General features: G+C 40.1%; 1 protein-coding gene across 1 annotated transcript; it reads left to right on the top strand.

Annotated features, from left to right (window-relative positions):
• The first annotated feature begins 296 nt into the window (after nt 1–296).
• On the top strand, nt 297–8259 carry LOC142651408 (myelin P2 protein-like). The gene is made up of 4 exons (XM_075826079.1): nt 297–457; nt 3049–3221; nt 6397–6498; nt 8014–8259. The coding sequence occupies exons 1-4, from the start codon at nt 385–387 to the stop codon at nt 8062–8064; spliced, it is 399 nt and encodes a 132-aa protein (XP_075682194.1). The 5' UTR covers nt 297–384; the 3' UTR covers nt 8065–8259.
• The last annotated feature ends 6319 nt before the right edge of the window (nt 8260–14578 follow it).

Below are 14578 nucleotides of genomic sequence, written 5' to 3'. Positions count from 1 at the left end.
TTCTTGGTCCTGTCAGTGAATGCTGGAATATTCTTCAGGTTTCATCCAGGTAAATCTGATCAAATAAACAGCCGTCTATGCCCAGGCTGAGCTAATCACTATTGAAGCCTTGTGTTGTTGCACGGGAAGCATCCCCTTTACCCACATTTCGCCATCTCATCTCTGGCTTCCAGCCACAGCAGTGTAAAACAGCTGAGCTGGTTTTTACAATGACAGAAACTGGGCAGGGAATAGTGAACTAATCCCCTGACGTCAGTGTCAGCCCTCCCTGTGAACTGGTCCCCAGCACAGGGTGCAGCCACTTTATAAGGGTGCACAGCATCCAGTGCTGCCCTCAGCCCTCTCCACATCTCTGTGCTGCACCCTCTCCAGAAACCTCTCATCATGGTGGACCAGTTTGTAGGCACCTGGAAGCTGTGCGACAGCCAGGGCTTCGATGAGTACATGCAGTGTCTAGGTAAGTGAGGAGGCTCTAAGATCGGGGCTAGTCATTTTATTTCATTACCTGTAAAGTGCGCTGTATAAAGGTGCATTCACACACAGCAGATTTTGTTGCAGAAATTTCTGCGACTTAAATTCAGTTCCATTCATCTTAGGGGAACTTGCAGAAATCCATGCACACGCTGCAGAAACAACCACATTCAGATGACTGGAACTGATTTTCAGTGGCAGAAATTTCTGCAACAAAATCTGTCACGTGTGACTGTACCCTAAAAAGTGAAGAATTCCATTCTATGCAGAATTCCATCTAATCTGTGTACTCTGGAAAGGAAAGAGTTAAATGCACATACTAATGAGGATTCCACCTGGCTTTACAGCTCTCACTGTTTGCAGGATTCCCAATTTTTAACTCCTACATTTCCAGAGTGCACGCCGTTCAGAGAAGAGTGAAACTATAATGTGGGCTGCAGCTGCACATGTCTAATACACAATGGTTATCTAATGGCTCCTAATATTATTTAGGTATCCTTCAAGTAGTGATCATAAGAGCAGACACTCTTCTGACTTCTTGCGGATTGTCCATTGAAGGACACTACAATCGGTTTCTTCCCAGCCTGAATTGGCTGCTTACAGGGAACAATAGAATGCATTCACCTGCACAGCAAAACACTTTATGCTAATGTTCCTTAGGAATGACCAGTGTAAATACTTGTGTCCGTTTTGCGCGTATAAAAAAATGCAGCGTTTTTCTTGCACTGCAGTTACGTGTGGCATCCGTGTACGGTGTGCGTCTGCGTTTTATACGCGCGTATGTCATGTGTTTTCTACGTCAGCAAAAAAAAACAAAACGAAAGAGGTGGGTTTCTTTCCCCTCATCATTTCTTTAGCAACCGGTGCGTAAAAAAAACGGACAGCACACAGATGCAGTGCGTTTCATGCAACGGACAAACGCTGCGTGAAAAACAACACGTATGAATAGCCCCATTGAATTTCATAGGTCCGTGTGGTGTCCGTGAAATACGCTCGTCTGAATAAGGCCTTAATAGCAGATATTTTGTCATTCATGCTGGAAGAATATACGGTATGCCATTGTGCGGTGGAATATGTTTGATATGTTTGTGTATACAGTAATTATATCATTAGTAGAATAAAGTGTATTTACATCAGTACTTGTCACCTATGAGATGTTCAATGTTTTACTAACAATATCTTGTTATTATTATTATATCAGGCAATTATTTACATGTATACATATAGACACATATATAGTAAATTGCACTAGTAATGGAAGGACAATTTCATTCAACGTCATAAATTCTAGCTGTTAATCATGCGACTTTAGGCTGCGTTCACACCCTGCAACTGATCTAACCTGATTGAAAACTGATGCTATATTCCCATGAAACTTGCAGTCTGTCACTCATTGACCTCAATGATAATAAAAACGCTCCTTGACAGAACTGATGGAGATTGATGCACATCTGTTTAGGCCTCCTTCACATATGTCCAGCGATCCTGTTATGTTTGGCAAACGCCAGAGGGAAACTGATAGCAGAATTGATCCAATGCTTTCCTATGGGAGCAGTTTTGGCATCTGATGCATCAGTTGTGATGCCGGACGTCTCCCTTTGCTGGAACGTAAAACATTTCATTTTTCTGTCCGGCTATGGACGCTGGATCGGTGCTCTACTTTATCAGTTGTGTCCGGCTCAGGCATAAAATATCTAGCCAGATACAACTAATATATGTGAACCCACAAATAAATAGGTGTAAAAAGAGAAAGTAGAGACAGGACTTATTAGGCTGTGTTCAGACTAGTGTCATGGCTGTTCAACAGAAGTCATGATAGCTATGACAGATCCGTTCTTTAATAAATCCTAAGGACTCCTGATGAATTCATTTGACTTACATGGGGGGGGGGGGGGGAATTAATCAGGTTTCCTTTGGAATTCAGGTATTTTTGACGGCCAGAATCGTGCAGAACACTACAAACCATAACGTTTCTAAATGTTGTAGAACCTACCCATTGATTAACAAAAATAAAACTGCATAAAGGAACTTTAATCTAGTCAATAGACCAATAGTTCTGTTCGTCCAATAGTTCATTCTGTCTGATCATGAGTATTCGAAGGGCTTGTTGGTCAATCTGCAGTAATAAAAAAGATTGTTTTTCTGTCGGCAGGAATGTATTCTATTGGATAAAAATTTATCAGACCTATTAAAAATTGCTGCCACGGCAGTTTTCTCTACAATCGCAGTAGAATTATTTGTTTTCAGACTGTGATGTTCCAGTAATGGAGCATTCATATAATTGTGGTCAGTTATGTTTCAGCACACTTTTCATTGTTCATATTTCATGGAATTGTACTTCTCATTGTAAAAAAAAAAAAAAAAAAGATATTCCTCTTAGATTTTCATGCAAATATATTGATTCATTTATATTGATCTATTCTTCTTCACGAGTTGCTAAAGCGTCAAATTAAATTAGGCAGAAACTGACAAAATGGGCGAGTAACTACTGGAAGAAATATGACAGTTCTAGTTGGCCTGGTATTGCATGTATCTTGAGGATTGTTCACATACAACATCGTGTTCATTGCTTTACAGGTGTTGGCTTTGCCACAAGAAAAGCTGGTGCCATGGCAAAGCCAAATATTGTCATTTCTAAGACGGGTGATGAGATCTGCCTAAAAACGGAGAGCAGCCTGAAAACTACAGAGATGAGGTTCAGACTTGGAGAGGAGTTTGATGAGACCACGGCAGATAACAGGAAGACAAGGGTAAGATGAACACTCAAATGCATTGTTTGTCACTAAAGTGGTCACAGTCCACAAAATGACACTTCACAAAATGACAACTATGCGTGGATTGAATTTGATCAAAAAGTTTAAAATTCAACATAATCAATGTTGTATTTAAAATCCATGCATCTGTTCACGTCTATGCTATGGATTTTGTTTATGACAGTCGACTGCGCTCTTGATTCCGTCAAGAAAACGGAACCCTTTCACAATGGTGACAAACGGAAACCATTAGCAAAGTATCCGTCACCATTGAGATCAATGGTGATGCAAACAGAAGCTATGGTTTCCGTTTGCCTTTCCGTTGAGGGGTTCCCCCGACGAAAAGGACTGATGGAACCCCTCAACGGAAAGACAACGCTGATGTGAACAGGCCCTAACTCATATGGCTGGACATTGGTTTAGTCCCAGATCAGTGGCAGATAGGAGGCAGTGAGGGTGGGGTGGCTATAATATTTTGGGCAAAAATGTCTGGACACTGAAGGCAGCCTTTACATGAGCGTATTTTTCATCAGTATTCCATCCTTTTTTTTTTCTGTCCGTATTACGGAGCTAATAGTAATCTATAAGTCTATTCACATGGGCAGATAAAATATACACATATTTTATATTTTAAATGCACTACTTTCAACTGTTTTGCAAATGGAAAACACCCATTGAAGTCTATGGAGCGTGTTTAAATAACGGGTGCCTCCTTATGTGATCCATATTGCATCAGTATGTCATCAGTATTGCGTCCGTATTGCATCTGTTTTTTAAAGCGGCTGTCTTTTATGTAGCTCAATTTCCTGCCTAAGATCTCTTCCACACAAACATATTTGTAAATGTCCAGAACACGGATCCGCAATACGGATGTATTGTAGATGAAATTGCATTAGCATGTCATGAATATTCCATCATTATTACAGATCCGTATTACTGATGGAATTTCAACTGAATTACTTTGGAAAATGGATGCAATACGGAGGAAATACGCATGTGTGCTGGCATTCTGATGCAATACGGAGGAAATACGCGTGCGTGTGTGTGTGTGCTGACATTCTGATGCAATACAGATCAAATACGGATCACATATGGATGCATCCGTATTTGAAACACTGTCCATAGATTTCCTAGGGTGTTTTTAATCTGCAAAATTGATTAAAGTAGTACATGCAGTTTTTTTTTTTAAAATGTGCATATTTTATATGCCCATGTGAATAGACTCATAGATTAAAATGAGATCCGTATTATGAACAGAAAAAACTGATGAAGTACTGATGAAACATACGCTTGTGTGAAAGCAGTCAGCCCACCAGTATTATGGATCTATAGGGGTATGTTCACACGCTTAACAAAATACGGCTGAAAATGCGGAGCTGTTTTCAAGGTAAAACAGCTCCTGATTTTCAGCCGTTTTTTAATCAAACTCGCGTTTTTCGCTGCTTTTTTTTTTACAGACGTTTTTGAAGCTGTTTTTCTATTGTGTCAATGAAAAACAGCTCCAAAAACGGCTCAAGAAGTGATATGCACTACTTTTTATGGGACGTCTTTTTATGTGCCGTTATTTGAAAATGAGACGTAAAAAAAACGCCCAGTCAGAACAGAACACCGTATTTCCCATTGAAATCAATGGGCAGATGTTTGTAGGTGTTCTGCTTCCGATTTTTCAGCCGTTTTTTGGGATGTTTACGGCTGAAAATAGCCCATGTGAACATACCCTAAGGCCTTATTTACACGAGCGTGTGCGTTTTGCGCGCGCAAAAAACACTGCGTTTTGCGCGCGCAAAAGGCATTTGACAGCTCCGTGTGTCATCCGTGTATGAGGCGCGGCTGCGTGATTTTTGCGCAGCCGCCATCATAGAGATGAGGCTAGTCGACGCCCGTCACTGTCCAAGGTGCTGAAAGAGCTAACTGATCGGCAGTAACTCTTTCAGCACCCTCGACAGTGATTTCCGAGCACAATATACACAAACCTGTGAATCAAAAAAAGACGTTCATACTTACCATGAACTTCCTGCTTCCTCCAGTCCGGTCTCCCGGCCGTTGCCTTGGGGACGTGTCTCTCGTCATCCGGCCCCACCTCCCAGGATGACGCGGCAGTCCATGAGACCGCTGCAGCCTGTGATTGGCTGCAGGCTGTGCTTGGCCTGTGATTGGCTGCAGCTGTCACTTGGACTGAATTGTCATCCCGGGAGGTCGGACTGGAGGAAGAAGCCGGGAGTTATCGGTAAGTCAGAACCTCTTGTTTTTTTTACAATTATATGTATATTGTGATCGGAAGTCACTGTCCATGGTGCTGAACCAGTTTAACTCTTTCAGCACCGTGGACAGTGACTGTCTCCTGCCGTCGCGTACCCGAACATTTTTTGCCGGGTTCGGTCAAAACGAGTTCGGCCGAACCCGGTGAAGTTCGGTGCGCTCATCTCTAATTTGACACTCCGTGGTGCTTTTCTGTTTACATTCATCCTTTTGACAGCTCTTGCGCGAATCACGCAGTTCGCACGGAAGTGCTTGCGTGCGGCATGCGTGCTTTTCACGCACCCATTGACTTCAATGGGTGCGTGATGCGCGAAAAACGCACGATTATAGAACATGTAGTGAGTTTTACGCAACGCACTCGCGCTGCGCAAAATTCACGCATCGTCTACACTGCCCCATAGACTAATATAGGTGCATACGACACGCGTGAAAAGCACGCGCGTCGCACGCGCGTATATTACGCTCGTGTAAATGAGGTCTAATACTGATGAAATATTGTTGAGATAGAGGTGCAATTTATTCTGTTCTATTGCGGATCTGTGTTACGGACGTTTATCAATATGCTCGTGTGAAACTGGCCAAAATCTTAGAAATTCTAGGGGTCTTATTTAAAAAACATAGAAAGGATAAAAAGTTTTATTTGTTTCATGTGATAACAAAAAATGTGAAATAAAGTGACATGTTGTGTAATATTTTCCACATTTACATATGTCTTCAGAGTTTGAGTTATCTTTGCTTGTCCTCCGCAAATATGGTAAATTGTACATTAATAGGTTATTTTTAACTCCAAATTTTGCATTTGTGGAGTATTCTTCTGTAGACAAACCACATGGAGTACTAGTGTTGATGCTTTGCCATCAGATCTTTGGGTTTTCGGAATGAGCCATCCCTTTGCATACTGTTTGTTTTGCAGACCATTATAACTTGTAATGATGGAGTACTGACGCAGGTGCAGAAATGGGACGGCAAAGAGACTACTATCAAAAGGGAACTGAAGAATGGACAGATGGTGGTGGTGAGTTTATAATATCATCCAGCTCCTTCATTTACTCATAATATTAATATTACTCATAATTTACTCAAATTTGCACTATAAAATCCACTTCATCTTTATTCTACAATAATGCTTTGGGCATCATAAAATGGGGATATGTGTAGGCCTATTTCAAGTAAATAAAATAAAATTGTTTAGATTTCTGCCCTAGACCATTGTCATTAACCCCTTCTCCATACTAAACCATATAATAATAATAAACTATATGACCATATTATTATAGAATATTGAGTGTCAACCACTAAACCACCCTAGATCTCCAGGGATATTACATATTTACCCAATAAAATCCCAGATCACCATTTATAATGGGTATCAATATAAACCCCTTCACTACCCTAAACGTCCAGGGATATTGGGTATAAACTGCAAAGCCACTCTAGTCCCTGGATATCATGGATAATACAGGAAAAAAAAAAACACCCAATAAAAAAATGCATATAATTGGCAGTGGAAGGGAAAGGATGGCATTGGAATTTTGTGGTCTTTGTCATGGGCACCAACCCCTTTAAAAATCCTTCAATCCTTGGCCCTGGAAGTCCAGAAATACTGTGGACTTTATGAGCCAGTGAGACCACTTTATCAGTCAAATAGACTATTCTAGTAGTCGTACAATGAGACATGTCATCAATAAAAAAAACAACCCATAAAGTTAAAGGTTTATTCCCATCTCCGACATCTATGGCATATCCACAGGATATTCCATAAATGTCTGATAGATGCGTGTCCCCAGCCTGTGCCCTGTCTCATCTGATAAGACCGAGACTAGGTGGAGAAATATTCATGCATCCGCGCGGTCTCTCCTTTCTGTTCTATGGGAGTTACAGAAACAGCCGAGCAGCGCCTCAACAGACGGGATGGAGTTTGGGGGCCCCCGTTCTCCACATAGGTGCGGGTCTCCGAGATGGGACCTGCACCTATCTCACCATATCCTGTGGCTATTCCATTAATGCATGAGATGGGAAAACCTGTTTAAGGGCAAATTTCTAGGCATATGTGCTATATCTTTGTTTTACCATACCCCAAATAACCCCTGGGGACACCTCTGCTTATATGTCCACCATATATAAAAGGAAACAATCAGCATTCTTATATATTCACCAAAGTTTTACTTGATAACTAACAATGATTGAACTGGTAGAGGACAAGTGAATCTCCTGAAATCCAAGCTAAGACTATCTATAAGAAAAAGACTTGGGCTAGAATAGATAGATGGTTGACCATCTATAATGGCTCCAGAGAACATGAGTTCTGTTCATGGATGTAAAATAGAGGAGAGGGACACTCATGTCTGTTCCTTCCATGGTGATCAGGTGATTATGTATCGAAATCTCTCCAACAAAACCAGGCACCCGGTCATTGCCAAGATCAGTTGGGTTTCTTACCAGTATTACTTTTATGACATGCCATAATGTTGGAATCCCTTTGATAATTCTATTGTGTACATCTCTTAACTCCTCTTACTTTTTCTTCCAGACATGCACCATGGGAGATGTGAAGTGTGTCCGTATGTATGACAAGGTGTAACTTCAGTCTGTCATTTAGACTGAAACTGGAAAAACAGCTCAGTTCAATGAGCCTCGCTCAACGACACTACTCTATACATCAATCTATTTCTATATCAGACGAGCTGAACTCAAAGTGGAAAATTCTACATGGAAGCAGTAGTGTCCCTAAGCTGAAGCTGCTGTAAATCCCCCAATAAACTCCTCATACATCCTGTCTAGTGGCCTTACATGACTTATTGTCTGTGTGTGCATGAGTGTTATCAGGGAACAATGGCACTTTGCAAACTGAGCTCTGCCTTTTGGCACCAGGACCTGGGGCAGTTGCTACCTTTGAACCCCTATAGCAACGCCCCTGATCATATTCTATTCCACCACTTTATAGTGATATAAAGAGACACAATAGGCTGCCATTATGTCTCTGCCTACCACTGTCACCAAGGTTTCCTAGACTTCTGAACATTCAAACTGCCAATTTATGTATAGATACGGAAGTAGTGGATGTAACACAGCATAAGGTGTCAGATTCTCCGTTTAGGTGTGACAAACCCTGAGGGGACTAAAATTGCAGCCATATTAATTGTCACCCAACATTCCCAGGAACAGATATAGGCAAGAAATGGCTGTATATCATTTTGAAAGAAGACAACTCATGAAGTCATATTTACTAGTGGCTTTTTATTTTGGTGGGGAATGTTCCCTAAAGGAGAACTACACTTTTTAAAATAAACTTTTGACATGTCCTGCACTTTTTTGCTGCGGCCGTCATTTTACGCGCCGTATTTTGACAGCGACACGTAAAATGACAGCTCGTCTGCACAGAACATTGTAAGACCCATTGCAAGCAATGGGCAGATGTTTGCCGACGTATTGGAGCCGTCTTTTCAGGCGTAATTCGAGGTGTAAAACGCCTCCATTACGCCTGAAAAGAGGTTGTGTGCACAGACCCTAACAATTCTTCCTATTGTTGATAACAGCAGAAAATGACACCTACGCAGACAACAGTCTATAAATACTGAACACAAAAGAGGAGCCTCACACAACAATAGGCGGCTGATTTATTTTTCTTTTCAGGGTTCGATCTTTAGTGGAATAAAAAGGAGGACATTTCTTGTTTGCACTATTCGAACAATACAAATCTTGTTCTCATGACATATTGACCCATCGATATTACAGATATAAGAATGCCCATTTACACAGGATGGGGGGGGGGGCGACAAATATAGTGTTGACATAATGTGGCAATAAAAAAAAAGAAAAAATGTGAACAAAATCGTACTCTTTTTAGCATTCTGTTTAGATGTGTCTGTTATTTTGTTCTAAAAGTGTCCATAGTGAATGTCATCCAGCCTTCCACAAAGCAATAGAAGACAGGGGACTTTTGAGTGCATGACATTTCAGATTTTATACCATATATATCTCTTCTATTGCTCTGCCTATGTATCAGTCTTTACTGCAGTTCCAGCATTCAATTTAGGAAACTCAGGATGTACATGACTATAGGCCCCACCAAAATAGCAGATTGTTTGAAACTGAGCTGCAGAGTATGACTTGTGAGGGGCAGTTAATAACCTTTTCCCACAGGATATACCATAAATATATGGGGGTCTCACCCCTGTGTGGCTTTCTCCATTCAAATCTCTGGAAGTTACAAATATCCATTCATCTTTATAATTGGAAAACTTCTTTAAAAACAGAATTCAATTGGTTGAATGGATAAACATAGTCAGAAATGTGAGCATGCAGTATTGTGGGCATGCTCTGTGATGTGCAGGGAGGGGTAGGAGAGAGATGGAGCTGACCCCCCCCCCCCCCCCTATTGTCAATGGTGTAATCCTGGGTAATCTGCATCCAGGTTTATAATAAAAGTGTAAGCTATCATAGTAACCCTGCCCTCTGATAATAATGAAATCATTGCTTTAAAAGGATCATCTTTTTTTATCATATCAGTTTAGATGCACAGCAGTAAATAGTTCATAACATCTAAAGTGAGTCTAAGCTAATTCCATGCATATACAGCTTATAAGACTCCATCTGTGAACACGCCTTGGCTGGTTTACATACAAAGCAAAGATTAAAATGCAGCATAATATATAAAGCCGCAGAAATTTCAAGGTAATAAAATGCACATTAATACAGGGCGGGTGCATTTATACACACAGATAATTCTGAAAGGCGTCAAACACACACACACAGCTATAACCAGGGACGTGCCTGTGATGAAACAAGCTTCACCTGCAGGCTTTATAGTATCCGAGTCTCTGCAAATTTTCATGCTATAAATGTTTGTTTCAACTTTGCTGGTATCAGTGATATACAATACTCTAATAAAAAGCAACAAATCAGTCATATCATGAGTGTAAAGTAACAAAAGAAGTAATACTTAGTTTACCCAACCGCTGTCGCTCCCATGCTGACACTGGTCCCCCACTAGTCTCTGTTCTACAGGCTTCAGCGATTACGTTTCGACAAGAGATGTGACCGCAGCAGTCAATCACTGGTTGTAGCGATGACGTGTCAACATTGCTGAGGTCACCGCTGCGTCCAGTGATTGGACATGTTGGGTCGACACGTCATCGCTGAAGCCACAAGAACAGAGACTGGTGGGGGACCAGTGAAGCATCAGCTCGGGAGCGCCAGGGGGACTATTACTACTTTTATTATTTTATACCCATGTAAACTGTTTCGAAAAAAAATTCATGGGGCGAACACCCACTTTAATCTAAAAAAAAAAAAAAAAAACTGAAATGGCTGAATAGATTATTGTAAGACTTCACACAATAAAACAACTTAAGAACTTGCATAGTCTTGTATTTTTTTTTTTTATTTCAGGGGGAAATTCTGGCTAACAATCCAAAGGGCTCATGAATAGGCCGTACTATGGCTTGGTACAAGCTCTGGGTTTTGCGGAGCCATAGTATAACACATTTTTTTAACCTGTAAATTGCAGCCCCAACCTCAATGGCACCTGAAGCAGCCGCCTACTTCACCCACCCCTCATCCAGCCCTTGCTGTTAAAAGTCTATGGAGTGATATTGTACCTCTGTATTGCTCCAATTTCATTAAAGAGGTTTTTTTCTGACAAATTCATAAAGAATCTAAGGAAAAAAATGGTGGCACGCTCCATTGGATGTCGTATTACGGAGGTATGCTCCTCTACACGCATTGCATCTGGAAGTAAAAATCGTAGTAATATAGAATCGTACAGAAGCTCCATGAGGCCTTCGTAGCAGAAAAGAATGTAGCCTGATCTTTGTTAGATTATTGCAGATGGTGGATATTTCCTTTGTTCTGTGTATTAATAACTATATGTAACGGTGAAATGTAACAATGTAGCCACTTTACCATTTAAGAAAATAATAAGAAGTATAAATAGTAAATTCCTTTCATATTTAAATCTTCCTGACATAGATATTAGAATACTATTCAGTCTTGGACACGGCACCACTTAAATGTCACAAATGCACATTGTCCTAAATTTATAGAGCAGGAAACATGTACTTGAGGCAAATACAAAAACTACCAGATGTTCCAGATCTCATTTTCCCACGATGAAAGTTCCAAGACCCATGACATTTTTGGGAATGCTTTTCTTTCTGAGAGCATTTCGCGCTTGTCTATAGTCACATAGTAATCTTAACATTAGGCATAATTCTATCAAGCTCATCCTCCAGTGGTAATCCAGAAGAAGGCAATAAACCCCTATAAAAAAGTTGCCAATTGCCTCGATTAAGGTGGGGGGGGGGGGGATTTACTTCCCGACTACAAAATAATCCATGTGTTTTGTATATAGACAAAACTGTGTTTTGTCTATAGACAAAACTATGTTCCTATCATGCGCTATCATGTACATCTATGCTGATGCATCCCATTATATAATTTGCCTTGGCAGCAGCTGCCTGGTACTGGTTATATTAAGGCATATGGACGTCATAGAGGGGGTCCCTTCTTGTTCTGGCTGACTCGACTTGTCTATGTCTTACATGGTTGGCCATTCATTTTAATGGCTGCAAAGCAATACTATAATTCTGACCAGATATGGCATCTGTTACAAAGGGGTAACCCTCATGAGACAACCCCTATAAGTTTACTGTCCATCGATGTTTCCTTTTTTTATAGTTGGTTTACCCAATGTTTTACTATATAAAACACATGGTGTCTGAACAGCGCATGCTATGATTATTTGCATTCTAGTAATCTGCGGGAAAACTGTCCCGTACTGTAATCATGTTTTGCAGAACGGGACAGTAGTTCCGCGGAGAGGCAGGGACTCCTAGCGTCATAGATAACTATGATTCTAGGAACCCGGCTCCCTGCAGTGTGTTCGGTCTGGGAAATGCGGCCGACATACTGACCGTATATCACGGACCGAACACGCTCGTGTGAATTAGGCCTATGGGTGCAGTCACATGCGGCAGAGTTTGTTGCAATAATTTCTGAAACTAAAAATCAGATCCATTTGTCTGAATGGGGTTGTTTCTGCACCAGGTGTATGGATTTTTGAAAGTTCTATTCAGTTGAATGGAACTGATTTTCAGTCGCAGAAATTTCTGCAGCAAAATCTGCCACCTGTGTCTGATATCCATCTTGTCGACTTTTTTCAATCACAGGTATAGCATTTTTGTTGTTTCTCCATATTGATTTTAATAAGAAAAAAGTACCAAAAAAATTTGGACTTTTTTCAGATAGTAACACATGCGTTTTCCGAAACTAAAACAGCTCTAAAAACTTTTTTTTAGAACTGTTTCTGTAAATAATAAAAAAAGAAATAAAAAAATGCTTCAACACTTGTAAAACAGGCTAAAAAAAAATTGATGAAATTGTGACGCAGTTCTTTGCCTTTTTTCGCATTGCGTTTTTTGCAGATTAGCTCAACAACTTGACAGTTAGAATGCCAAAGGTCTGCATAGGCTGTAATGGCTGCAAATCTAGCATTCTAAAAAAAAACTAAAAAATTATTTTCTATTAGCTTTATACCTATTTCAACATTTTCAACATTTAATTCCCCATTCAAAAAGGGAGGTTTCTTTTTCTGATTAATAAAATGATGAGTCTTCCTTGGAAATTGTAATATTTAGTGAATGATTCGAAACTTCCGATCAGCAGTGTATATTTATAGTACATGTTCTTAAGGTTATGGAGATACCAAATTCGTGAGGAATTTTTGAAATTGTATTGGTTTCATGAAATTAAAAAATGTATTTAAAAAAATTATAAAAATTTTGTGTGATTTTAAAAAAAATCTAAAACTTTTTTTTACAATATTTTTTTCAGTTTCAACTATTCACTTTGATTTTTAACAGGCATTTACAGGTACCAGGCTGCCTCCACAGTTATGCCAACCCTAGCAATCATCTCGCTGGGGGCCAGTGATCCCTACTTTACTCTTTACGTACTAACATGTCAAGATGCGGGAAGTAGTTAAGCGACAGCGACCCTGTCTTCTCAGGCAGTATAGTTAAACACTGCAGTCCCCACCAGGGACTTAGAATTCTGTGCATATTTAGCACATAGGGATGTCTGAAAACCTAGAGAATCATTATTTTATATATTTAAAAAAATGGCTGTTTCAATAGAAGACTTCATGAGTGCTTGCTATTAGCTTCCCCGCGCATCTTGCTCTAGATGGATATAACAGAAAACACCTATAAACATCCTGTGTAAAATATTTGGCCATAGTTTATATTTACACTATGAGACTGATGGTAGATATAGAACATTGAGAACATGTTTTTAATTTATCCCATGAGCATATCATTTTCCACAGAACCGGACAGGAGCAACTCCTGTTGATAAGGTTGCTGTTAATCCCAGCCAAGTTGAGTAATACATGCCAAACAATACAAGTTTAGTATCTGGGGCAGGAGAACCTTCTAGCTACACACGGATTCCAATACCGTGAAGAATGTCACAATAGGACACAAAACACTGGGTGGGAGTCGGATGGATTTGATGCTTGAACTTCAATGAACTTCAGCTGCAAATACTGATATCCAGTGAGATAATAATGGATATGTTCTGTAACACATGGATTCATAGATTTATACGTGATGAAGCCGGTGTACAGTTCAGGCAACACCCAAACACTTTAAGTATCTTGAACCAAAAATTGAACCAAGTTGCATATTAACTTTTAACAGGAGGCACCTCTATATTATAACCAGCCTAAAGATAATAACAGAAACAACAACAAAAAATCTTATTTGTCAGGCGCTTGTCTTCCAAAGTTTCCTTTAACAGGGCTCCCCTATTGTGAAACTAGGGGGACGATGACATGTAGGTCTGGTCCAAGGGAATACACAGAAAACATAGGGCCCTAGTAAAACTGAGCACAGACCCTATATCTATGTACTATGCTTAAGACCATTTTCACACAGCTTTTTGTAGATGTCACTTATATGGATCAGCAAAATTAAAGTATTACGGATAATATTGCATCAGTATTTCTTCAGTATTGCATCAGTATTACAGATACTTAATACCAATGGGCCGCCTATTAGGGAGATAATATTGAATTACATAAGATAGCGCCTTTG

This window comes from Rhinoderma darwinii, chromosome 5 (genome assembly GCF_050947455.1).
Source record: "Rhinoderma darwinii isolate aRhiDar2 chromosome 5, aRhiDar2.hap1, whole genome shotgun sequence".
Classification (NCBI taxonomy): domain Eukaryota; kingdom Metazoa; phylum Chordata; class Amphibia; order Anura; family Rhinodermatidae; genus Rhinoderma; species Rhinoderma darwinii.
This window is presented reverse-complemented; position numbering and strand designations above follow the sequence as displayed.